General features: G+C 40.4%; 1 protein-coding gene across 1 annotated transcript in view; it reads left to right on the top strand.

Moving 5' to 3' along the window:
- The window catches only part of LOC309825351 (aldehyde oxidase 2-like), a gene marked incomplete at both ends in the record, with an annotated part of 98,971 nt that extends 72,589 nt beyond the window's left edge, over positions 1–26,382 (top strand). Inside the window, 1 exon segment of the mRNA XM_082658907.1 lies at positions 26,275–26,382. Coding sequence (XP_082515033.1) covers positions 26,275–26,382 — 108 coding nt within the window.
- Positions 26,383–27,399: the final 1,017 nt, after the last annotated feature.

The raw sequence follows: 27,399 nt of genomic DNA, 5'->3' as shown, positions 1-27,399 counted from the left end.
GGCGGAGAACAGCTAGTGCAAAGGCCCTGTGGCAGTTTCAATGGATTCAAAGTAGCCTGGGACTAAGTAGTCCTCCAAAATGGCCTTCTTCGTAAGTTTCTGATCTTGACTCCCTGGTGGAAAAAAACTTGTAACTGAAAGGCTGCAGTTGTTGTTCTCCGCGGCAGAGAGAGAAAAGAAATAGAAATGTGTGGCCAAGCAACTTTATCTTCACGTCATCAGGGTGAAACCCGGATAGTCCTTATCCAATCAGCAGTTTGCTGGCAACTAGCCCCTATCACAGTGCAGGTCTGCTGCTTCAGATCTTTGGAAACTACAGTTCACTCACACAGCAGGCCTCCTGAAATTGTTGTAGCCTGGCTCTTGACACAGACCAGTTTCTTTAAAGCACCTTGGAGCAAATCTGAGCCTGTATTAGCATTTACATTTGGTCGAACTCCAATGTGGTTTTTTAGTTGAGATATATAATGCTTCACACTGGCATACAATATTGTACTATGAAAAAAAATCTTTTTTGAGAAATATAGATACTAACACTCTTTGTATTTGGCCTTTGAATACTTCCGTCAAAAGAATTTGTTCTGACAAGTAAGAAGGTGAGACGGTCAGGTCTGTGTACTAGAACATGAGCATTGGAAAGTCCCAAACCTCGTCTTATAACAAGCTTCTTATAATCATAAGGTAAATAAAAGCCAGGATATAGCTACTTCTTAAACAGAAATCAGGGTCAAACATTCAGTATTTTTCCTTTGGAATTAAGTAAAATAATGCATGTAAAAATACTGTGTAAATACAAGTCACCATGTAAATATTACAGTTAAGGTCTCCACCTAATACCTATAACTGTTAATGACGTTTTTCAAAATATACCTCTCCCAAAGGCTTAAAAAGAGTTTTCCGCATTAAATCAAGTTGAACTGCTGAGAGCAGAAAAAACAGCCCTTAAGATTTAGCAACCTGTTTTTCACGGGTAATTGACTTTAAGCATCAATGAAAAGCAGATATTTGTAAGAAGGCTGGAGCATTTTTGTTATAAAAATTTCTGCAGTTTGAATAATCATATCAAAAGTTGTTTGTTTTTTTTTTACCAGTGTGGCTTTGGTAACCTTGATCAGAGTTGTTGATTTTTGCTCTTATCCTTTTCTTAGGTGGTTAACTTGGTCAGAACAGTGTTGCTGGTGATAGTTTCTGCTCTGAGCCCAACAGAGCAGCCTGGCTCAAACAGATACCACAAGAAACATCATTTCTATACAAAATTTCCTTTTTCGTGATGGGAGAAAGAAACATGTATTTATTGGAAAATGTATTTTGTGTAGTCATTTAAAATTCCACAAGAAAAAAAATGAAATTTCCTTTATACAGAAAATGCCTAATTAACACTTTCAAATTAGGACCTTCCTTAGAAACAAGGATTTCATTTTTTAAAAAATCTTTAGGACTGAGAGACATGAAGTGTTCCACAACCTTAAAAATTAGAAAAATACTGCTTTGGAGAACTTGTCCTGCCCTGTTATTCTATAAAGTTGGTGAGTGTCTTTTTTCTAAAGACATTTACCTTCCCCACTTTGAAAACCTAAAACATACCAATGGGGAGAGGGCCTGGGGAAGGGGCATTAAGATTAAGAGACACAAACTACTGTGTATAAAATAAATAAGCAACAAGAATATATTGTACAGTACAGGGAAATATAGCCACTATTTTGTAATAACTTTAAATGGAGTATAATCTATAAAAATATTGAGTCACTATGTTGTACACCTGAAACTAATAAAACATTGTAAATCAATTTACACTTCAATTAAAAAAAACCTAAAAAAAAGGAAAACCCTAAAACAGCCTCCTTCCACCTGCTCTCCTCCCTCTACATCACTAGCACGCATGTCTCATTTTCCCTCCCTGCTTCTTTTGCATTTCTAGGTACACAGACTCTGAGAGCTGGCAGCATTCAAAGTGCCACCTGTTTAGTGCAGTAAAGGAAGCCCTTCCTGCCAGATGAAAGAGGAAAGGCATGTGAATATTTCCTGTGCTGTGGCCAGCCTGCTTTACTCGCACTGTTCTTGGATGGTTTGACCCCAAACACTAGTCCCCAACCCCATATCCTATGCATACACAGCCTTGCATTTCTCCAGGTATGGGGAGATGTCCTGACAGTCCTACAAGCCTGCATTCTTTTTCCTTACGGTTTTGGAACCTACCCCGATAACGTGTAGTAGTTGTGGCATGCACGTGGGATCTAGTTCCCTGACCAGGAATCGAACCCAGGCCGCCTGCATTGGGAGGTCGGAGTCTTAACCACTGCACCACCAGGGGAGTCCCAGTGAATGTGTATTTTTGCATCTAAAAATTCTCCTACCTGGTCTCTGGAAGGTTACTCCTTTAGTCTGGTAAAGCTGGAGGCATCCTGGAGTAAACATATTTAATGTGGAACCAGGGAGGGAATAAGTGATGCTGAATGGGAAAAAGGAAAATAGTAGCCATCTTATCAGGTCAGGGAAAGGAGTTATGACACACTTTTTTAGCTTTGTGTTTAAGACATGGCCCTGGAGTCAAAGGAACCTGGGTTGCAATCCCAGCCCTACTTTTGATGATTTATTTAACCTCTCTGATCATTTAGTTTCTTTATAAAATGAGGGGAGATGTTTGTGAAGAGAATAATTCTAGTTTCTTTACAGCATTGTTATAAGGTTTGAATAAGAACCATGAAAAGCATTTAGCAGTTGTCACACATATTAAATGGTCAATATACATTGATGATGATGATTGAGTCAGAAGTCCCCAAGGCTATCTTCAGTTTTGATGTTTCAATGATGGACTCACAGAACTCAGAAAGCTGTTATATTCATGGTGATGGCTTATTACAGTGAAAGGATACAGATTAACATCAGCAAAGGCAAAGGCACATAAGGCAAAGTCCAGGAGAGACCAGGTGAGGCTTCCAGTTGTCTTCCTCCAGTGGAGTCACACAGATAGCACCTCCTTTTCCCAGCAGCAATGTGGGAGAAGATACACAAAGTATTGCCAGCCAGGGAAGCTCAGCTGAGCCTTGGTGTCCAGGAGTTTTATTGGTGATCAGTCACATAGTCAGAGGTCACCTGCATAGCTGACCTTAGTCATTCAGTGTCCAGGTCTTCCAGAGGTCAAGTGAAATCACATGGCCCAAGGCCTCAGGTAAACAAAAACACTCCCATAAGGCAGGTTATTTTGAGGGCTGAGGTGCTATCTCCCACGAGCTGGTCAAGGGCTAACCCCTTCTTAGGAATGTGCAGAGTTGGGACAACGGAACCTCCTAAATTCATCCTTTACTGCCCAATGAGGATGATTAACAATCCTGGATTGATGACATTAGGCCTTGAAACCAGTGAGACTGGGCACAGATGTATCTCTGACAGCCGTAGTGATATATTGCCTTAATCATAGCTATCAAGAACCAACCAGGATGAGACTTTCCTAGTGGCGCAGCGGTTAAGAATCCACCTGCCAATGCAGGGGACACAGGTTCGATCCCTGGTCCAGGAAGATCCCACATGCCACGGAGCAACTAAGCCCATGTGCCACAACTACTGAACCTGTGCTCTGAGAGCCCGCGAGCCACAACTACTGAAGCCCACACGCCTAGAGCCTGTGCTCTGCAACAAGGGAAGCCACCACAATGAGAAGCCCGCGCATGGCAATGAATAGTAGCCCCCGCTCGCTGCAACTAGAGAGAAATCCCACGTGCAGCAACGAAGACCCAACGCAGCCAAAAATAAATAAATAAATTTATATATATATATATATATATATATATATATACACATATTTAAAAAAAAAAAAAGGAACCAACCAGGGAGAAAGAGGAGGAAGGAGGAAGGGAATGATGGCCCCAAACAAGGGAGAAGTTAAAGGGAACATCAGCCAGGGTCGATGAAGAGCAGTTTAAGTCCCAGAGCTGGGATCCTTGAGAAAAAAGGAAAGTTGTGTCCTCACTCAAGGAGCTAGGGAGTGGGTGAGACCCAAGAAGGCTGGGGTAGCTAGAGAATGAGTATTGATCTGAGTCCCAAAGTAGAAGGGCACCCCAGGAACCCAGGTCTAGTGAGAAGAATAGGAAGCACGTTTTAGAAGAGACTAAAAGTTGCCATCACCTTTAGCAGAAGAGTTGACCTGAATCTACCTCAGACGAGGTCGATTTGTCCTGCATCCAGCCCAGCCCAGGTGGAACAGGCTGATTCTCAATAAAGATAGCCAAGTAACTCCCAGCGCAGCAGTTAGGTAGAGAATAAGGGAAATCCCTTTGAGGAGGGCAAACTAGCCCTCCATTTACGTTTCGATACAGATTAAGAGCAAACAGTAAGAATAAAACTTGTAAAGATATCCTGGGGGTCAGGCTGTGTTTTTATTTGTGTTTGTTGTCATCTTTTTGTATTTTTGTGAAATAAATATCAGGAGAAGCTTTCTGGAATCTTCATAACTTTTCATTATTTATGGGAAGTTTTTTTAATGTTTTTAACACCTTTGTAACAAAAAGTCAACTCTGCAAGCAAAAACATGACAGCAGCGGAGGTGGGGAATGTATCTTCTGCTTGTTCTGCTTTTCGGCCAAACCTAAGAGGGAGAATTCCCAGCAGAGACAGGACTTAAGAACCACAAGGAAGATTTGTGTGTACCACACAAATCATTTGGCTAAATGTGTAGACAGGGCTGTTCTCGGATCACTGCAAAGGAGTCTGGGTCTAAAGGCTCCAAGCAACACTCAGCCTAACCACTTTCCCCATTCTGTTCTCCTCCCCCAAACGTTTTCATAGGATTCACATCTATGAAAAAGATAGGTAACGAATCCAAGTGCGCTCTTAATTAGCAACATTACAGGTAGCAGAGATGACAACACTGACCCACTGTCTTTTCAGAGTTGTCACTTGAAAGGAATGGTACAGTCCCATTCCCCAGGAAAATCCTGCCACCTCCCATCAGAAAAATTTTTCAAAACCTACAGATTTGATATCATTTTCCTGGTGAAATATTGCAATGGTATTACGATATTAAGTATTTAATTTGCTTTCTTTCTTAGATCCCAAGAAACGATCCTAAGACATTTAAACCCTGGTCTATCCCTATAGCATAACACTGTTGTCATTTCCTAAACGGTAAGATCGATAAGCTGAAAGATTATTACTCAAAATGACAAGATCAGCTAGTCCAGTGGCTTTCAAGCTGTGCTCTGTGGAATCTTAGGATTGCACAAGTGTGTAAATCAAGTTTTCTCTTCAAATCTTATCCAACATTTCAATCCTTCAGCACTAAATGTGAATGGCTTTGGATGCTGACAAAGGAAAGTTCAGGGTGTTTTACCCAACATGCAGTTTTTCTTTTTATTTTAAAATAAAAATTTAAATGGAAATGCTGTGGATTAAGATATTTTAAAGATCCTACTCCCTGATTCTTTCGAGAGTCACTTACAACTTGAGTGCAAAACATCAAATTAAAATCTATTGATTACTGCACTTATAATTAACCAGTGCTATTTGGAAGAGTTGTCTATTTGTATTCGTTGAGTTCAACTGCTACAATGTTGTACTGCTGCTTAGCACAAAATACAAAGCACTGAGGACTTTGGAGAGTGGCCACCAAAACTACCTGGGAAATATATGCTGATAAAAAGGAACAAGTATTTTCGTTGTTAGAAAATTAAACTTCTGCTTTTCTGCACACTTAATGGGCAACATTAGAAAAACTGAAAGCAAAAGAGAATAACATTATAGATTCAAAGAAAACAAAGTTTTTTCATCAAATGCTAATTTTCCAATTAAATGTCTAAAACAACCCACAAGTTGTGGGCTAACATATGCATGTTTAATTCCATTGTGCTTTGTCAGATGAGAACTTGCATTGATAGTTTTGCTAAATCAGACTAAATAAATGAGACTTTTGTTTCTCCTCTCACAATACCAACCACAAAAATCAAAATAGGCAACATTTAAAATTTTGTTTTAAGTTATTATAAAATAGTAATTTAACAACATACACCCAGGTATGGATGTGATGGTGAGTCCACTCTAATTCCTACATAAAACAAGGTATATAAAGTGCATAGTATTATGCCTGACACTAGTACTCAATAAAGGACAGCTACACACACACACACACACACACACACACACACACACACACACACTCAGATGTGCTAAATGCCATATTTTAACAAATCGGAGACCACTAATGAATGAACAGGTTGTTGAGTTTTTGTACAGACTTTAAAATAAAGACCATCTTCAAATTGCAAGACAAATATAAAAAAAATGAAATGAAATGAAACAAACCCCCCCAAAAAAAACCTCTTGCCACTTTACCACTTACGACTATTTCTATGTGTCAGAATCTTCTCCGTGCTATGCAATTAAAACAAAATGCAAATAGAAATTGCATTCTGAGTCTTTAACTGTCATCCTTTACCTGCAATTTGTATTGTTTTGTTTTTACTGTGGAGTAGCTATGGGTCTGTGTATTGTTTTGTTTTTTCTGTGGAGTAGCTATGGGTCTGTGTATTGCATCTGACAGCAAAGGAGTATTTTCCTCATGGTAGGTCAGCTATTCAACTGCTTAACATTGTTTTGGAATTTGGAGGGAAAAAGCAATGTAAAAACGTTTTCATAACATGATCACAAAACATTTTATTTTTTTTAATTTGTTTATGAAAAATATACAATCTGGTATCAGTTTCAGAAATACATAATTGCTCATTTTCCCACATACTGAAGTGGGTAACATGGAGCAAAAGAATTCTAAATTGTAATCACCTTTATGTTGTAGTTAAAACATGCAGGATTGGGACTTCCCTGGTGGCACAGTGGTTAAGAATTTGCCTGCCAATGCAGGGGACATGGGTTTGAGCCCTGGTCCAAGAAGATCCCACGTGCCGCGGAGTAACTAAGCCCATGCGCCACAGCTACTGAGCCTGTGCTCTAGAGCCCGTGAGCCACAACTATTGAAGCCCACGTACCACAACTACTGAAGCCTGTTCGCCTAGAGCCCGTGCTCCGCAACAAGAGAAGCCACCGCAATGAGAAGCCCGTGCACCGCAACCAAGAGTAGCCCGCTCGCCGCAACTAGAGTAAGTCCGCGTGCAGCAACAAAGATCCAATGCAGCCAAAACAGTTTTTTTAAATAAATAAAAAACTTTAAAAAATACATATCATTAAAAAAAACAAACATGCAGGATCCATCAAAGTCTACTAATCTGCATTTTAGAGACCAGCATATGAATTAGGCTTTATTTGACCAGAAAGTGAGAGGGAAAAATGACACCCTGTCAGCCAGAATCCACACTATCAGGCTCACCAAGCCTTCATCTGCAGTGACTCCCGGAATGAATGCACAGAGGAGGTGAGGCTGAGCTGGGAGCTCTGGGTGACTGGGGGGGAAGGCAAAGACTGGGCATGTAGTCAGTCTGGAGGAGGCTGAGGGCTGCTGAAGGCCATGAGTATGTCTGACTGAAGTGACTGGGACACAGCTGTCCACAGGCTGACTGGAGGCCTCACTGGGCCACAGGAGTCCAAGGGAGGAAGTGGGTCAGGAGCACAAAGAGAAAGGAGACAGATGCAGAAGGGTCACAGGCAGGACAAAAAAATTACACAAGATTTTTGCACACATGAGCCGAAGAGCTGGGGAACTTAGTGGGAGTAGCCAAGGTAAAATAAGTTGAAAGTAATAAAGAAAAAATGTTTTGGCTCTTTAAAAAAGAATCCTTGGTCTTCCCGGGTGGCGCAGTGGTTGAGAGTCTGCCTGCCGATGCAGGGGACACGGGTTCGTGCCCCGGTCCGGGAAGATCCCACATGCCGCAGAACGGCTGGGCCCATGAGCCATGGCCGCTGAGCCTGCGCGTCCGGAGCCTGTGCTCCGCAACGGGAGAGGCCACAACAGTGAGAGGCCCGCGTACCGCAAAAAAAAAAAAAAAAAAAAGTTTAAAAACAAAAAATCCTTAACTGTGTAATCTAATATGAATGTGAGAAATGTGTGTATTTGATCATTTGTATCATTTTAAATGATGGTGAATATAATTTTTATTTTAATTTGGTGTATTAGGGCTAAGGATGGTTACTGGGTATTTATTTAACGTTTGTCACGGTTGAGAACTATAAAGCAGTAAGAACAGAGGGGTCTGAATAAAAATTATTCATGTTAGTTGATGCACTAAAATCTGGGTGGCATGGATATGAATAAAATACTTTTTTAAAAGACATATTTGAAGCCACATACTAAAAACCAGTTCTTTGGGCTCTATAAGCCTTGTTAAAGAATAAAACTTACTAAATTTTTTAAATAAGTAACACATTCACACAGTTAAAAAAATATGAAAAGTTATACAGTGTAAAGACTCTCATACCACCATCCCATCCAGCCATTTCTTACACAAGCGCAGAGTATAACCACTTTTATTAGCTACTTTTTACCTTTTTCTTTCCTTCAGGAATAGCTGGTCCCAGAATGCCCAGTCACTGTTGTCAAGATTAGAGCTACTCCCGACTGATCCCACAGATGGATGGGACACTAAGGCCAAATGTCAGCATGTCAGGGGGAGTCTAAGGCAGCAGGACAAGCAGGTGGTTCCTGCCTGTTACCCCTGCTGGACCCACTGAGTGAGATGCTGTTCCCCCTTTCTCTGTCTAGACAATTCCACCCCCTTTTCCATGTCAGCAGTACCTTGGTGCCCATAATAGTGAGAAATTGTAACCCTTGACACTCATCTGAGCTCTATGTTCTTCCCCCTTGGGTCTTGGGTGCACAGGAGGCATTGTACACTTGCCTTCGGAGCCTGGCTTCTCTGGGTGGGTTTTCTCTCACGTAAAGGAAAAACAATCTGCTCTGAGCTCCACCCTGGAACAGTAAAAACACTTGATCGTCTCATATAACTGGGTAGACAAGTAGCAAAAAGTAAGCTTTCTGACTTTCAAGATACCAAAAAGAAGTAAAAAAATAGGCGGAAATAATTGGCGATAGAAAATAAAGGCATCTCTCAGCCTCCCTACACAACATTGAATGAGTCAATGTTAAGAAACCACAGATTGCAAAACGAGAGTGTTCTTTCCTTGGCACAGACATGGCAGCAGGAGACGCCCCCATGCTCCCTTAACTTCACTCTGGCTGACGTCACCAGCTGTCTAGCTACTCTTGCTCCAAACCGCTCTGCACGGAGCTGCCAGGATAATCTTTCTCAACATCTGTAACCACCCACCCTCCTTGGCTAAATGAGTAGCATCCAACAGGACAGTTTCTTCTTCCAAAAAGGATGGTGCTAACATTGGCATAGTGGTCATCTGTCATTTTTATCTGACTGGGGTCTTTTCCTTTGAGAAGTTACCTGTCCTCCACTCCATGTGTTCCAGGAGGGCTGTGGGAAAGGCACAGAATAAGTCAGATCAGAGTTTCTCTGATGAGAGTCAGACTCTTGAGTGAGGTACACAAGGTTAAAAGGCCACTGGAGCAGATTGCCTGGATGGCCGGGCCAGGCATGGAGAGTACATGAGCTCTGCAGCTGAGATCCTCAGAGGTACCCCTGTTCCTACACATCTGAAGCCTGGCTTCTTCAGCTCAGCACTCAGTTCTGTGAGCTACAGAGTATCTTTCCAATTGTATTACTCTCCTTAAAAAAAAAAAAAAAGAAAAGAAATTCCCTGGCGATCCAGTGGTTAGGACTTGGCGCTTTCCCTGATCAGGTGCTTTCACTGATCGGGTTCAATCCCTGATCAGGGAACTAAGATCCCACAAGTCGCATGGCGCAGCCAAAAAAAAAAAAAAAAAAAAAGTATTACTTTCCTAGGGCTGTTGTAGCAAATGACCACAAACTGAATGGCTTAACTATTTATTTCCTCACAGTTCTGGAAGCTGGAAGTCTGAAATCAAGGTGTTGGCAAGGCCATGGGTTCTAGGGAAGAATCCCTCCTTGCCTCTTCTGGAGGCTCCTGGTCTTCTTGGCTTGTAGCCACATCACTCCAATCTCTTCCTCCATCATCACATGGCCTTCTTCCCTGTGTGTCTGTGTCCAGCTCTCTCTCTTTCTCTTATTAAAACAGCAATCATTGGACTTGGGACAACCCTAATCCCGTATGACCTCTAATCTTAACTAATTACATTTGCAAAGACCCTATTTCCAAACAAAGTCACATTCTGAGGTTCCAGGTAGACATGAATTTGGGGTGACACTATTCAACCCACCATGCCAATAAACCTTCTTGCTGAGACTAACAGATACAGTTTGGGGTGGATGTGACCTTTCCTCCTTTATGCCCTATTGTACCTGGTTCTTCTTTCTCTCCCACCAACTATTTGTCTACATGTGTACTCTCCCTTTCTAGATAATGGGTCCACTGTGGTGTCAGGGACTGTATTTTACTCATCCTTTACCACAGGGTCTATCTCAAACTGATACTTAACATATGTTTGACTAAGGAAGAGCAAACAATATGCTCTATTCAAACAAAGTTTCGATAGTTGTGAAACCTATACTGTGTAACTCAGATATTCATGAGCGAGGAGATCTAAGGAAGGTAAAAATAAAGAAACTAGTTCCTTAACAGAGAAATCAGGCTACATTGTTATTGAATTTTAATCTGTTGGAGTCACTATTTATGTTACTTGCACATGTTGAATTTTTTCCAAAACTTGGAAATAAGGGGAAAAAATACTGTGGGAGGGTTCAAAGTCATACTCCAGAACTAATAAACCCATTAATGAGTAATTTGATGCTCTAGGGATGCCCTGTCCAATATGGTGGCCGTAAGCCACATGTGGCTTATTTAGATTTTAATTTTAATTAATTAAATAAAAAAATCAGTTCTCTAATTACCCTAGCCACCTTTCAAGTATTCAAAAGCCATGAGTGGCTGGTGGGTACAATATTGAACAGCATAGAGGAGACCATATTCGTCATCCCAGAAAGTTATATTGGACAGTACTGCTCTAGGGAAATGGAACTTTATGTATCCACTATTTAGTAGGGTTCATCCTCTGAAAAGATATGTCTTGAGGTAGGCAGTCTCTCGAAGCTGGAAAAGGCCATGAAATGGGTTCGCCCCTAGAGTCTCCAGAAGGAACACAGCACTGCTGACACTTGATTTTAGCCCAGTGTGACCCATTTTGGACATATGACCTCCAAAACTGTAAGATAATAAATCTGTATTATTTTAAGCCACCAAGTGTGTGGTGATTTGTTACAGCAGCAATAGGAAACTAATACAGGTGTTAACTTGTAGAACATTGACAAACAGCAAATGATTTCTGTAGAGTGGAAAAGATAACGCCAAAGGTTTCAGGAGTTTTTTTGCCCTGTAGGACATTCACCAGTTTTGTTTTGATTTTTGGTTTTGTTTTTTTGGGTTTGGGGTTGTTTTTTGTTTTGTTTGTTTGTTTGTTGTTTTTGTTTTGTTTTGTTTTTGTCTAACTGTGTAATCTTATTCTGGCATTCTTTTCTTCCTTATCAGTTTCTCATATCTTCCTTTGAACTTGTGTTTTCATCTTGGCTCCCTCATTGACTATATCTTTGATCTTGCTCACTGTACATTATATGAGTCATGGTTTAATATTTTTAAAGTTAGACACTGATACACGGCTAGCAAGGAAAAACAGACACAGGACTCTGAGATTTTTCTGTATGTCAGAAGAGGCTACACAATTTATATAGTGATGAAATTGATGAACACAGTTCATTTACAATTTAACTGAATAAATTTCATATCCTACAACAAATATAATTTATTGACTAAATGTAACCAGTAGACAATTACATTCCAGGGAGAAGATGCAAGGAACTTTGTCTTAACTTTGAAAAAGCCCGATGTAATTAACATTAAATGTATAACTAAGGAGGAACTTCTTCCTTTTTTAGCAAATATTACAAGAGCAGAGCCTGTACCAATACAAGCAAGACCTTTTTCCACTTGTTCAGTATCTTAGTTCCTTGTGCTTAAGAAATTGCTGGCATATAAATGTTCTCCAAGGCTTATCCAAATCAGTATATTGAAAATGCAAAGTACTTGATTTTTTCCTCCTCAGGACTGTCAAACACCATTGTGACAATAGTTTATTTATATTTTTAACTAAAGACTAGATGAATCAAAGTTTAGGGGCTTAATATTTCAACATCCTATTCTCAAGTTGCTCACAATGTATACACACTGAGGAGATACGATGTACATACAAACAAAACAACAGCAACAACAGAACCCTGTCCCCTCTCCTGCCCTGAGGCTCTTCTCCCCACTCCCTTAAGCACCCGGAAGAAGCAAGCGTGAACATATCAGAACTATGTAAAGAGCTTTTTTAAAATTCCCCTATCTGGCTGCCCACTCCTACCCTATCCTGATACACCACCCCAAAGTGGTATTGCCAGAATCTAGGTAGCTTAAAAATCTATAGGAGGAAGAAGAGAAGCAATTATACAAAACACATTGTAAGAGGTATATATCGCCCTGGTTAAAATAGAATCCTATGGGGTCTCACCTTCTAGCCCACCACACCTCCCTTCCCCCAAAGTGATCTTTCTAAAATGCTAACAGTCTGCTGGTGGCTTACTTTGATAATCTCCAGGGGTCTCCACAGTTGACCAGATTGTCACAAACTGATCTAAAGCAATTGGGCAATTGACAAATACAACAATCGACAGATTCTTTTAATAAATATTGGCTGACTCCACCAGTTAAGGGTTAGGTCAAGCATCTCACATGGTAGGTTCACTTTGAGTGGGCACAACACTCTGATGGCAGAATCATCTAACCTTCCAGTTGGACAAGTGACAGCATCCTCTGGGAAGAAGGCACTCAGAACCAATAGCGCTCCCAGTACTGCCTGCTGGATCCCTACACCTTCTTCAGATAGGGGTCATAGGGCCAGGTTATCTTTCTAGACAACCATGTTATCTTATTTCTATCATTCCCTATACCAGTCAACAAAACCTTAAGATGGAGTTTTAGAAAATTATTTGAAATGTTTTTTTAATATAAATTTATTTATTTATTTAAATTTATTTTTGGCTGCATTGGATCTTTGTTGCTGTGCACGGGCTTTCTCTAGTTGCAGTGAACGGGGGCTACTCTTCATTGCGGTTCGCGGGCTTCTCACCGCGGTGGCTTCTCTTGTAGCGGAGCACGAGCTCTAGGCACGCGGGCTTCATTAGTTGTGGCTCGGGGGTTCTAGAGCACAGGCTCAGCAGTTGTGGCACACGGGCTTAGTTGCTCCATGGCATGTGGGTTCTTCCCGGACAAGGGCTCGAACCCGTGTCTCCTGCATTGGCAGGTGGATTCTTAACCACTGGACCACCAGCAAAGTCCCAGGTTATATTCTATTTAAAGTTATCATATAGGGACTTCCCTGATGGCACAGTGGTTGGGGGTCTGCCTGCCAATGCAGGGGACATGGGTTCAAGCCCTAGTCTGGGAAGATCCCAGATGCTACAGAGCGGCTAGTTCCGTGCGCCACAACTACTGAGCCTGCACTCTAGAGCCCGCGAGCCACAACTACCGAGCCCACGTGCCGCAACTACTGAAGCCCGCATGCCTAGAGCCCGTGCTCCGCAACAAGAGAGGCCACTGCAGTGAGGAGCCCGCACATTGCAGCAAGGGGTGGCCCCCGCTTGCCACAACTAGAGAAAGACCTCATGCAGCAATGAAGACCCAACACAGCCTAAATAAATAAATAAATTAAATAAATTTATTTTAAAAATGTTATCACAAAATAATGGCCGTATTTCCCTGTACTCTACAATATATCCTTGTTGCTTATTTATTTTATACATATTTAGTTTGTATCTTCTAGTCCCCTACCCCTATCCTGCCCCTCCCCACCACTTCACTCTTCCAACTGGTAACCACTGCTTTGTTCTCTACATCTTCGAGTTTGTTTCTGTTTTGTTTTTGTTTTGTTTTGTTTTTTGCGGTACGCGGGCCTCTCACTGCTGTGGCCTCTCCCGCCACGGAGCACAGGCCCCAGACGCGCAGGCTCAGTGGCCATGGCCCACGGGCCCAGCTGCTCCACGGCACATGGGATCTTCCCGGACCGGGGCACGAACCCGTGTCCCCTGCATCAGCAGGCGGACTCTCAACCACTGTGCCACCAGGGAAGCCCTGTTTCTGTTTTGTTATATTCATTCATTTGTTTTCTTTTTAGATTCCACATATGAGTGATAACATACAGTATTTGTCTTTCTCTGTCTGCCTTATTTCACTAAGCATAATACCCTCTAGTTTCAACCATGTTGTTGCAAATGGCAGTATTTCATTCTTTATGGCTGAGTAATATTCCGTGTGTGTGTGTGTGTGTGTGTGTGTGTGTGTGTGTGTGTGTGTGTATCTCATCTTCTTTATCCATTCACCTATTGATGGATACTTAGGTTGCAGTGAACATTGGGGTGCATTTGTCTTTCTGAATAGAAAACACCAAAGTTCTTAATGTTATTTAACCTTTTTACTTGGCTTCTGAAAATTCTTAATGGCATTTTTGTATTTTAAAATGTGAACTGAATGCTAAGAAATAGGTATAGAGAACTGATGGAGAATTTCACTTTTACATTTCCTATAAAAAGTCACCTAGTGCTAAGAATCTCTGTTGTGGGTAAGCCTTATTGCATAATGTCCCCTGAGGCTACAGCTCCTGCAACTGGTCAGGTTCTGAAAAAGGAAGCTATGTTTTAAAAGAAAACTATTTTTATCCCAGAAGGACCTGGGAAATCCTCCAAGACAGTTTTAACACTGCATTTTAAGAGTAGAACCTGAAACGCATCTTGAGAAAAAAGGTTCTACTTTTTCCTCACCAGCTAAATTGATATTATATTTACTTAACAGTAGTCCATGGCCTTCTTTCAGAAGAATAACAATCATTGTCAGCTTACTTTGAAAGTAAAGCAGTCCTTCTTACTCAGAAATTTTCTGTGGAAAGTTATAAAATGCATGTGAGGGATTTCCCTGGTGGTCCAGTGGGTAAGACTCCAAGCTCCCAATACAGGGGGCCTGGGTTCGATCCCTGGTCCAGGAACTAGATCCCGCCACAACTAAAAGATCCTGCATGCCACAGCTAAGACCCATCACAGCCAATATAAATAAATAAATCGATAAATATTTTAAAATAAATTAAAAATAAAATTAAGTGCATGTGAAAATATTTTGTAAACATTAACATCCTTTATAAACATAAGGTCTACTATGACCAGTGTATTAATATTAATAGTAATAGAACACACCAATTAGTAGCAGTAGTAATAGTGACTACTACTATTAAGAGTAGTAGTACACTGCTGCTGCTGCTACTAATACTACTTTGAATAATAATAGTAAAGCAGTTCTATTAGTTTAGTTGCCTTTTTATTTTTGGTAAATAACTTTACATCACACAGAGGCCTCCAAAAAGTAAAATTTGGTTTATAAAAAGACATCAAAGAAAGATGGCCATGTAAATATGTCAAGCAACAGTTCAACATATATTTGAGATAATTTTCTAACACAGAAACATTTAAATCTGGGTTATCAGTAAGATTTCTTGTTTTTAGGAACAAGGAAAAGATTTCCTTTGCATTTTAATATACCAAAGGGTATGAATTAATAAGCAATAAAGAGTCCTTCCTAAATAATCCTATAGCTAACAATTATACCATATGCCATCACAGTTAACTCTGTTAGGTTCTTTTTTGTTTTATTAATAAATACCTTGAATGTTATATAATTTAGAATGTAGATATTGTGGTCATCCATAATATTACTTACTTAGCAAGTCACCTCAAACTACTTTCTGAATAAACAGTTTACAAGAACAAAGAGTTTTCACCTTAACCTATCATCATTCCTATGTGGAGAGATTGAATGCCAGGTTTCTTGAATCCCTAAGCCTCAAAAATCTAAATAATAGAGTGTGTTTGCTGATCCTGAATAAACCCATTTTTGCTGGAGAAATACCTGCCAGTCTATTTGTTTTAGGTCAATATTCTGGTAACCCATATGGGGGCCAGATGGCTCTGGGGCAGATGAGCCAACAGGTGCAGTAACCACAATTAAGCCCAGTGAGCTCACTGCTTTTCTTGCTGACCCTGAAGTTTGAAGGTATGTCTTTCTCTTGGACTCAGGTCTCCAGCCTCTTTGCACTAGAAGCTCTCCAGGACTTATTCAGAATCTATTTTAAGGTTTTGTCCTTTCTGGTTAAGGCCTTGTTCTGTATGTGAGTACTCATTTGGCACTTTATTCTGATTCTGAGATCAGACTGTTTCAACTGAAGCTGGCTGAGAAGCCTTTGGCCCATTACTACTGCAACAGGAGCTGTTTCACTGAAACTGTGTCAATTCAGCTGTCCACCTATTCCATTGGAATAGGGATTGTTCTATGGGAACTGGCTGAGAAGTCTTCAGACAGCCTGTCTCCTTAGAACTGACTGGTATTAGGCCTGAAGGCTGTTTGAGCTATAAGTTGTTTGAGATATTTGACTGTTTAAGCTATTTGAATTGAGTTGTTTGAGCTGTAAGTTGTTGAAAAGTATTCTTTTAGAATGGAAATATATCCCATGCTCTTGGATTGGAAGAATTAATAGTGTTTAAATGGTCATACAACCCAAAGCAATCTACAGATTTAATGCAATCCCTATCAAATTATCCAGGACATTTCTCAGAACTAGAACAAATAATCCCAAAATGTATATGGAATCATAAAAGACCCAGAATTGCCAAAGCAATATTGAAGAAAAAGAACAAAGCAGAAGGCATAACTCTCCCAGACTTCGGACAATACTACAAAGCTTCAGTAATCAAAACAGCATGGTATTGGCACAAAAACAGACATATGGATCAATGGAACAGAATAGAGAGCCCAGAAATAAACCCACACACCTAAAGGCAATTAATCTTCGACAAAGGAGGCAAGAATATACAATGGGGAAAAGACAGTCTCTTTAGCAAGTGGTATTGGGAAAGTTGGACAGCCGCATGTAAATCAATGAAGTTAGAACACACCTTCAACACCATACACAAAAATAAACTCAAGATGGCTTAAAGACTTAAATATAAGACATGACACCATAAAATTCCTAGAAGTAGGCAAAACATTCTCTGACATAAATCGTACCAATGTTTTCTTAGGTCAGTCTCCCAAGGCAATAGAAATAAAAGCAAAACTAAACAAATGGGGAATTCCCTGGTGGCCTAGTGGTTAGGATTCCAGGCTTTCACTGCCATGGCCTGGGTTCAATCCCTGGTCAGGGAACTGAGATCCCACAGCCATGCAGTGTGGTCAAAAAAAACCCAAAAGGGAGCTCATCAAACTTACAAACTTTTGCACGGCAAAGGAAACCATAAACAAAACAAAAAGACAACCTATGGAATAGGAGAAAATATTTGCAAATGATGCAACTGACAAGGGTTTAATTTCCGAAATATACAAACGGTTCATATAACTCAACAACAACAAAAAACAACCCAATCAAAAAATGGGCAGAAGATCTAAATAGACATTACTCCACAGAAGATATACAGATGGCCAATAGGCACATGAAAAGATGCTCAACTTTGCTAATTATTAGAGAAATGCAAATCGAAACTATAATGAGGTACCACCTCACACTGGTCAGAATGGCCATCATTAAAACGTCTACAAATAACAAATGCTGGAGAGGGTATGGGAAATGCTGTTGGTAGGAATATAAGTTGGTGCAGCCACTATGGAAAACAGTACAGATGTTCATCAAAAAACTAAAAATAGAGTTGCCATATGATCCAGCAATCCCATTTCTGGGCATATATCCAGACAAAACCATAATCAAAAAGATACATACCCTAGTGTTCATAGTAGCACTATTTACAATAGCCAAGACATGGACACAACCTAAATGTCTATCAATAGATGAATGGATAAAGAAGAAGTGATACATATAGACAATGGAATACTAGTCAGCCATAAAAAAGAATGAAATAATGCCATTTGCAGCAACATGGATGGACCTAGAGATTATCATACTAAGTGAAATAAGTCTGAAGGAGAAAGACAAATACCATATGATATCACTTATACGTGGAATCTAAAATATGACACAAAAGAACTTATCTATGAAACAGAAACAGGCTCACAGACATACTGAACAGACTTGTGGTTGCCAAAGGGGAGGGGGATGAAGGAGGGATGGAGTGAGAATTTGGGGTTAGCAGATGCAAACTATTATATACAGAATGGATAAACAACAAGGTCCTACTGTATAGCACAGGGAACTATATACAATATCCTGTGATAAACCATAATGGAAAAGAATATAAAAAAGAATATATGTGTATGTATAACTGAATCACTTTGCTGTATAGCAGAAATTAGCACAACGTTGCAAATCAACTATACTTCAATAAATATGTATATATTATTAAATATAATAAATTTTTAAAAAAATTATTCTGTTACTCTGGAGAAAAATCTCTGAGAAATGATACCCCAGTTATCAAATATTTTGAGGATGCCCCACCCTAGAGAGGGACTCTGGCTGATTTCATGTTTAAAATGCATTGTCCTTCCTCATGCACATTTCTGACTAAATGGATGGACTTGACCAAAGGCAATTTAAAATAATGGGAATTCCCTGGCAGTCCAGTGGTTAGGACTCTGCGCTCTCACTGTCAGGGCCCATATTCGATCCCTGGTCAGGGAACTAAGATCCTGAAAGCCACTCGGTGAAGCCAAAAAATAAAAAATAGAATATCAATGGCCATTATGGGGAACTTTTGAAATCCCCAAACTTAATTTTCTTAAAACCAATTTATATTACAATAGCTCTAAAACTTCCAGAACTGAATGGAATGCCTATTTTGATTGTTATTTTGAGGCTTCTGAATGTAAAATTGCCTCTCTGCAAAATAAGATTCTAAGATTAACTGAGGGAAATAAACAAATAATTAAAGGAAAAATGTCTCCCAAAGCCTCAGGCTTCTTTGTCTCAGGCTCCACCTCCAGTGCCATCTTCCTTCCTTCAATGCCCTCAGTTTCTCCATAGTAATTCTCCCTCTGAACTTCCCTTTTTCTCTGAAACTCTCCCCACTCCTTTTCCTCTGAATTTATCAGAACCTGTCCCATTAAAATTGAGCCTGCTGAGGATCCAGAGGCTAAACCCTTAATTTCTTATATTCCCTAGACTAAAGCTGAACTGTGAGCCATAGTCAAATATCTTCCCAAAGTAACCAAAGATTCTCACAGATTTGCTGAGGAATTTACTATAGTCATTCAAACTTATCAATCCGGTTTCTCTGACTTATATCAGCTAGTTCATACACTTGTCAGTGAAGGTCTGCCCACTATTGGATGAAAACTGCTAACTGAAAAAATCCTAAAAGGTTTCTAAAATTACAAACAGGAAACCAGCCCACTACCTTGTTATATTATCAGGCTTGGGCAGTTGCTACCGGACTTCACTGGGCAATTCCTAGGGCTTTTTCCAAAGCCTGTTGACTAGAACAAAATTCAGCCTTGCACACAAAAACCTGATGAAACTGTTCGTGACTGTTACAGTTGACTTCAGATAATTTTTAAAGAAAATTCTGGTTTTCCTTCAGATGTTGATTCCACCCAGGTGGGTTTTAGCTCTATGTTTATTAATGGGCTGAACGGGCACCTTTCCCTTCAAGTAAAAAAGGCCAGAATGGAATGCAAAATTATTTCCACTCCAGATTTAGTGAATCTGACAAACCACTGTTCTCACACTCTAGATGACTCACCTATAAGGAAGACGGCCAAAATTCTTAATCTTCAACTCCAGCAATTGAGGGTCCCTAAATAAGACCAGAACCCTCCTAGTTTCTGCTACTACTACAAAGAGCTAGGACACTGGAAAGGAGATTTTACAGATTCAAGCACTTCAGGTGCCTTCAGCCCTTTAACCAGCCTTTCCAACAGCCTCCCAATTCTCAATGATGGGGTGCCAAAGAACTAAAGGGGCTCTTCCCAACACTCCCTCTTAATTGGTTTAGAGAAATATTTCTCCAGGTTGGGGATGAATCTCTTCCAGTCCTAACAGACATCAGAGCCACACTCAGTGCTCAACCACACAACTATAAAGCAGCCCCTGCTTCGGAGTACTAAAACAGTTCAAATAGTGGGAAGCTCTAATGAGCCAACAGAGATTCCCATCTCTGAACTGATTCCCTTTCATTTAGACCCTTTGAGACATATTCACCCTTTTCTCCTTAGTTCCTCCTCTTCTATCCATTTATTAGGCTGAAACTTCTTAGAGAAGTATCATGGCAGAATTTCTTGCTCCCAAAAGGGGGAATAATTCTAGAATTTGAGTCATCACAGCAGCCAACAAGGTGAATCAAATGACCCTATGATGTCTTTTATTTGCTCCATCTCTCATGGCACTAGAAATGATTGTGGAAACACTGATCATTTGTCCCTATTGAATTAGGAGCTACCATCCTCCTTATGGGCAAACTCTCCAACCGATATTGGCAAAATTCACAGCACACCTCCCATCAAGATTCAAATAGATCCTTCGAAACCTCCTCACAGAATTAATCAATACCCTATAAGTAAAGAAGTCCTTCAATGCACAGAGCCCATAATAAAAGAATACAAGGCTCAAGGCCTCAGTATCCTTTGTACTAGTCCCTGTAATACCCTCATTTTACTGGTGAGAAAACCCAAGGGCCCACGGTGGAGGTTTGTCCAGGACCTCCAAGTAATAAACATTGCTCTCCCTTGACACACTGTTGTCCCTAACCCTTACACATTACTGATACCCATTCCCTCCAGAGTAAATTCTTTACTGTAATTGATTCATGTAGTGAATTCTTTAGTATTCTGATTGATGAAGACAGCCGATACCATTTTGTCTTCACTTGGGAAGAAAAACAATTCACCTGGACACTAATGCCTCAGGGTTTTTACTCGGAATCCTTAGTCTCACAAATCCTGAAGGCTGTTCTGGATGATATAAAGTTCCCTTGAGGTTCTACTTTGTTGCAATATGTGGATGATTTGCTTCTTTGCTCTCCTTCTCAAGCCTCCTCACAGGAAGACAGCATCTACTTGCTAAAGCTTTTAGCCTTAAAGGGACATAAGGTCACCAAGGAAAAATTGCAGTTTGCCCAAATCCAGGTTTGATATTTAGAGCATCAGATATGAGAATAAGGGCTACACCTAGATCCAGACAGACTTCATAATGTCCTAAGTTTCCCAGACCCCCAAACTAAGCACCAACTGTGAGGTTTTTCTCAGGCTCGCTGGTTACTGCTGAAATTAAATTCCAAATTTCTCTTTTATGGCCAAACTTCTGTATGTTTTACTAAAGAACATCAACCCCGACCCAATTTTATGGGAAGAATCAGACAACATAGCTTTTAAGTCCTTAAAGGAGAGTTTGATGAGCCCACCTGCCCTTTGGGCATCCCAATTATCAGATTCCCTTTTGTATATGAAAAGGAAGGGAAGGTCCTTGGGGTACTCACCCCAAAACACAGGGGCCTCTGTTAACACATAGGGTGTTATAACCAGAAACAGAACTGTGTGGCACTGGAATACTCCCTTGCCTTAGAGCTGTTACAGCCTTTTGGTTAAGGTCACCAAGAAAATAACTGTGGGATCCCCTTTATCCATTCTTATACCCCATACAGTAGAAGCTCTCCTCAACTCTCATCACACTCAACATCTTTCAGTGAGCTGCCTCACCTCCTGTGAAATCCTTTTGTTAACTGCTCTTCACGTAATTCTTTTATTTTGTAATAACCTTAACCCTGCTACTCTTCTCCCTTCCATCACTGACAAAGTCCCTCACCACTACTTAATTCTGACAGGTCACCTCCAGACTCTCCATGATGACCTGTAGGAAATACGTTTACGTAACGCTGACATCTCACAGTTCAATGATGGCTCTTATTTAAAAGGTGACAATAGCCAGTTTTTGTAAATGTTCTACATATTTTTGAGGAGATTGTGGATTTTCAGTTTGTTGATTCTGAGAATCCACATATCCATTAAATTTAGATTGTTAATAGTGCTTTTCATAGCTTCTCTATTTTTCCTAATTTTCTATATTTGCTATATTAAACAATGTATAGTGAAAAAAAAAGGTGACAATGGCAAATGTTGTGCTGGGTATGATACTGCAACCCCTTTTGATGTTGTTGAGGCAGTATACTTACCCATGACTACTTCAGCCAAGAGGCTGAATTATACACTCTTACATGGGCTTGCACTTTAGGCCAAAGGCAAAAATGCCAATACTCATACTGATATTAGATATACTTTTGAAGCATTTTCATGATTTTGGAATGCTGTGGAAGCAACATGGCTTCCTTATTTCTGCAAATATGAAATTTAGAATGACCCCTATGTTCAGGAATTATTGGATGCAATACTTTTACCTGCCACTTTACCTATTATTAAGATTCCGAGGCATTCTAAACTTGACTTTCTGGAAGCTAAGGGAAATCATCTTGCTGACATTTCCACAAGGAATGTTGCTCTTAAAGGAACCAACAGCAGCCAAACCTCTGTCATGGTTCAAAGGGATATTTCCCCAAATGATAACTTAGAAAAACTGGCTAGAGAAGTTAGCCAGCCTCAAAAAAAAAAAGAAAAACAAGATTTAAAATTCAACAATTGTTGGTTTGATAAAGAGAAAGCTCTCATTTGGATGAAACAACACCCCAGGCCTACCGAAGACTAAAATTCCCGCTGCTCACCATTGTACATGCACTAAACCATTAGTCTACTGACAAAGTGATAGCATTCATCAATCAGTATTGGTGGGGAAACACCAAGGCTGCAAAAAGTGCCTATCTCAATTGTCCCATTTGTCTGAAATACAACCCAGGGATTCTTGTCCATATTGCTCCCATTTTTTTTTAAACATCTTTATTGGAGTATAATTGCTTCACAATGTTGTGTTAGTTGCCGCTGTACAACAAAGTGAATCAGCTATACGTGTACATATATCCCCATATCTCCTCCCTCTTGCATCTCCCTCTCACTCTCCCTATCCCACCCCTCTAGGTGGGCACAAAGCACCGAGCTGATCTTCCTGTACTATGCAGCTGCTTCCCACTAGCTATCTATTTTACACTTGGTAGTGTATATATGTGCATGCCACTCTCTCACTTCGTCCCAGCTTACCCTTCCCCCACCCTCGTGTCCTCAAGTCCATTCTAAACCTCTGCATCTTTATTCCTGAACCTTTTTTTTTTTTTTAGATTCCATATATATGTGTTAGCATACGGTATTTGTTTTTCTCTTTCTGACTTACTTCACTCTGTCTGACAGACTCTAGGTCCAACCACCTCACTACAAATAACTCAATTTCGTTTATTTTTATGGCTAATATTCCATTGTATATGTGTGCCACACCTTCTTTATCCATTCATCTGTCAATGGTCACTTAGGTTGCTTCCATGTCCTGGCTATTGTAAATAGAGCTGCAGTGAACATTGTGGTACATGACTTTTTTTTTTTTTTTAGAAGATGTTGGGGGTAGGAGTTTATTAATTAATTATTTTTGCTCTGTTGGGTCTTCGTTTCTGTGCGAGGGCTTTCTCTAGTTGTGGCAAGTGGGGGCCACTCTTCATCGCGGAGCGCGGGCCTCTCACTATTGTGGCCTCTCTTGTTGCGGAGCACAGGCTCCAGACGCGCAGGCTCAGTAGTTGTGGTTCACGGGCCCAGTTGCTCCACGGCATGTGGGAGCTTCCCAGACCAGGACTCGAACCCATGTCCTCTGCATTGGCAGGCAGATTCTCAACGACTGCGCCACCAGGGGAGCCCACATGACTCTTTTTGAATTATGGTTTTCTCAGGGTATATGCCCAGTAGTGAGATTGCTGGGTCATATGGTAGTTCTATTTTTAGTTTTTTAAGGAACCTCCATAGTGTTCTCCATAGTGGCTGTATCAATTTACATTCCCACCAGCAGTGCAAAAGTGTTCCCTTTTCTCCACACTCTCTCCAGCATTTATTGCTTGTAGATTTTTTGATGATGGCCATTCTAGCCGGTGTCAGGTGATACCTCATTGTAGTTTTGATTTGCATTTCACCAATGAAATTAGTGACGTTGAGCATCCTTGCATGTGTTTGTTGGCAATGTGTATATCTTCTTCGGAGAAATGTCGATTTAGGTCTTTGGCCCATTTTTGGATTGGGTCGTTTGTTTTTTTGATATTGGGCTGCATGAGCTGCTTGTATATTTTGGAGATTAATCCTTTGTCAGTTGCTTCACTTGCAAATATTATCTCCCATTCTGAGGGTTGTCTTTTTGTCTTGTTTATGGTTTCCTTTGCTGTGCAAAAGCTTTTAAGTTTCATTAGGTCCCATTTGTTTATTTTTGCTTGTATTTCCATTTCTCTAGGAGGTGGGTCAAAAAGGATCTTGCTGTGATTTACATCATAGAGTGTTCTGCCTATGTTTTCCTCTAAGAGTTTCATAGTGTCTGGATTTACATTTAGGTCTTTAATCTATTTTGAGTCTATTTTTGTGTGTGGTGTTAGGAAGTGTTCAAATTTCATTCTTTTACATGTAGCTGTCTAGTTTTCCCAGCACCACTTATTAAAGAGACCATCTTTTCTCCATTGCATATCCTTGCCTCCTTTGTCATAGATTAAGTGACCATAGGTGCATGAGTTTATCTCTGGGCTTTCTATCCTGTTCCATTGATCTATATTTCTGTTTTTGTGCCAGTACCATACTGTCTTGATTACTGTAGCTTTGTAGTATAGTCTGAAGTCCAGGAGCCTGATTCCTCCAGCTCTGTTTTTCTTTCTCAAGATTGCTTTGGCTATTTGGAGTCTTTTGTGTTTCCACACAAACTGTGAAATTTTTTGTTCTAGTTCTGTGAAAAATGCCATTGGTAGTTTGATAGGGATTGCATTGAATCTGTAGATTGTTTTGGGTGGTATAGTCATCTTCACAGTGTTGATTCTTCCAATCCAAGAACATGGTATATCTCTCCATCTGTTTGTATCGTCTTTAATTTCTTTCATTAGTGTCTTATAGTTTTCTGCATACAGGTCTTTTGTCTCCTTAGGTAGATTTATTCCTAGGTATTTTATTTTTTTGCTGCAATGGTAAATGAGAGTGTTTCCTTAATTTCTCTTTCAGATTTTTCATCATTAGTGTATAGGAATGCAAGAGATTTCTGTGCATTAATTTTGGCTCTTAGACATTTTAAATTGCTTAATGGACCGCTCAAGTTCTGGAAAATGGATTTCATACAACTTCCTTCATCTCATAGATATAAATATGTTTTTGTCACAGTCCATTTGTTTTCACACTGAACTGAAGCCTTCCCTTGAGACAGGCTACTGCCTCTTCTATGGCTAAAGTACTTTTGGAAAAATTTATCCCAACCTGGAGAATTCCTCTTGAACTTCATAGTGATTGAGGAACCATTTTGTTGGTCAGGTACTTCTTTTTTTTTTGCCATGCCACACAGCATGTGGGGTCTTAGTTCTCCAATGAGGGACCAAACCCATGTCCCCTGCAGTGGAAGCTCGGAGTCTTAACCACTGGACTGCCAGGGAAGTCCTGCTGGTCAGATACTTCGACAAGTCAGCACTGTTTGGTTGGTTTTACAACACTTTTACTGTATTTATCACCCTCAATCCTCTAATTTAGTCAGACACACTAATAGCACTATTAAGACTCAATGGGCAAAATTTGTAGAGGCCCTCCAAATACCTTGGCCACAAGCATTGAAGTTGGTCCTTCTAAATCTCAGATCCATGCCTTCTGGAACTCATAAACTTTGAGAGAGTCACAGGACACCCAATACAATTGGCTCTTGCCTCTTTTGATCCACAACTTTTAAAAGGAGAGATACTCCAATATTGCAAAAGCCTAATTGCTTCTATCAAAAATAACCATGTTTTGGTAGGACAATCTTTTCACAGGTACTCTAGGAAGACAAAGACCTTAAGCATCACACCTTGAAACCTGAAGATTTTGTCTTTTGGAAAAGAAACCTCCAGAAGATCTTGCTGGAGAGGGCCCTTTCAAGTACTACTAACCAACCCTTGTGCCACCAAACTCCAGGAAACAGACTCTTAGATTCATATGACACACTAAAGAAGAACCAAACTCTGACTGGAACTGCAAATTACCTGGTGACCTGACAGTAAAGATTTTCCAGAATTGAAGCAGATGACATCTAATGAGACAGTTTTCCCAAGATACAGAGAAGGCATGTTGGAAGTCTGTTGCTGAACCTTTGATGATGACATAATACTTCAGATAATCTCCAATCTCTATAATCTTGATAACATACGGATGTTAAATAAAAAGTGCTTGAGAGTTCTCCCTCAAATGTGACCTCAATAGGTTTCCAATCTGTGCACTTTCCCCCAGTATGAGACACTACACCCAGGAAAGATCCTTCCTGGCATTGACGAACAAAAAGCCATTGAAACTGGAAATCCTGACTCTTGATCAGCAGTGCTTTCAGAGAAAGATCTTGATCAAAAGGGGGAACTGTAAAAAATTAATAAATGGAAACCTCAATTAAATAGAGTTGGGAGACCAGCAGGGGGAGCACTCATGGCCTGGGACAAGAGCAGAGCCCAATAAGAAAACTTTTTTTTCCTGATGACAACTCAGCCAGTGAAAAGCCATGGACTCTTTGTTTTCTATAGCCCTCCCCACTTCCTTTTCCCCTCTATAGAAGAGTTCTCCTGGGCTTCCCTGGTGGCGCAGTGGTTGAGAGTCCACCTGCCAATGCAGGGGACATGGGTTCATGCCCCTGTCCGGGAGGATCCCACATGCCGCGGAGCGGCTGGGCCCGTGAGCTATGGCCGCTGAGCCTACGCGTCCGGAGCCTGTGCTCCGCAACAGGAGAGGCCACAACAGTGAGAGGCCCGCGTACCGCAAAAAAAAAAAGAGTTCTCCTTTCCTTGCTGTGCCAAGACTTGCATGTGTCTCACCATGGTTGCAGACCACTAATTGCAATTATCTGCTGATCCCAGATAAACCTATTTTTACTGGAGAAATAACTGGCAGTCTGTTTTAGGTCAAGAACACACATACGTATATGCATACATACATATGTATTTATGAGTGTGTGTGTATATATGATACAGTATCTAAGCCAGGTTCATCAGGTGTTCTATAATCTTCTATTCAAAGCATAGGAGTATAAATACTTTTCCCAGATCATTTTCCAAGGGAAGCAATGTGCTTGTTGAAACAGGCCCTTGGCATCTTCCTAGCTATGGGAATAAAGACCTATTGTTACTTGTCCTTGAAAAAGAAGCATCTATTTCCACCACCAAAGTTAAAAGCAATATCAAGCTCACATGTTGCAACTAACACCTTTCATCTAAGTAGGGCAAAATTTTTAATCCAAAAGTACTATGGGGATCTCACAGCAAAGGCAGAGTAAAGAGGTCAGCAAATCCTCTCTCTAAAATAACTAGAAAACTGGGTAAGATTGTCCAAAACTACCATTTC

The sequence above is a fragment of the Grampus griseus genome (genome assembly GCF_964374135.1).
Source record: "Grampus griseus genome assembly, chromosome: 7".
NCBI lineage: Eukaryota > Metazoa > Chordata > Mammalia > Artiodactyla > Delphinidae > Grampus > Grampus griseus.
The sequence above is the reverse complement of the archived record's forward strand: the minus strand, read 5'-3'. Positions and strand labels throughout refer to the sequence as shown.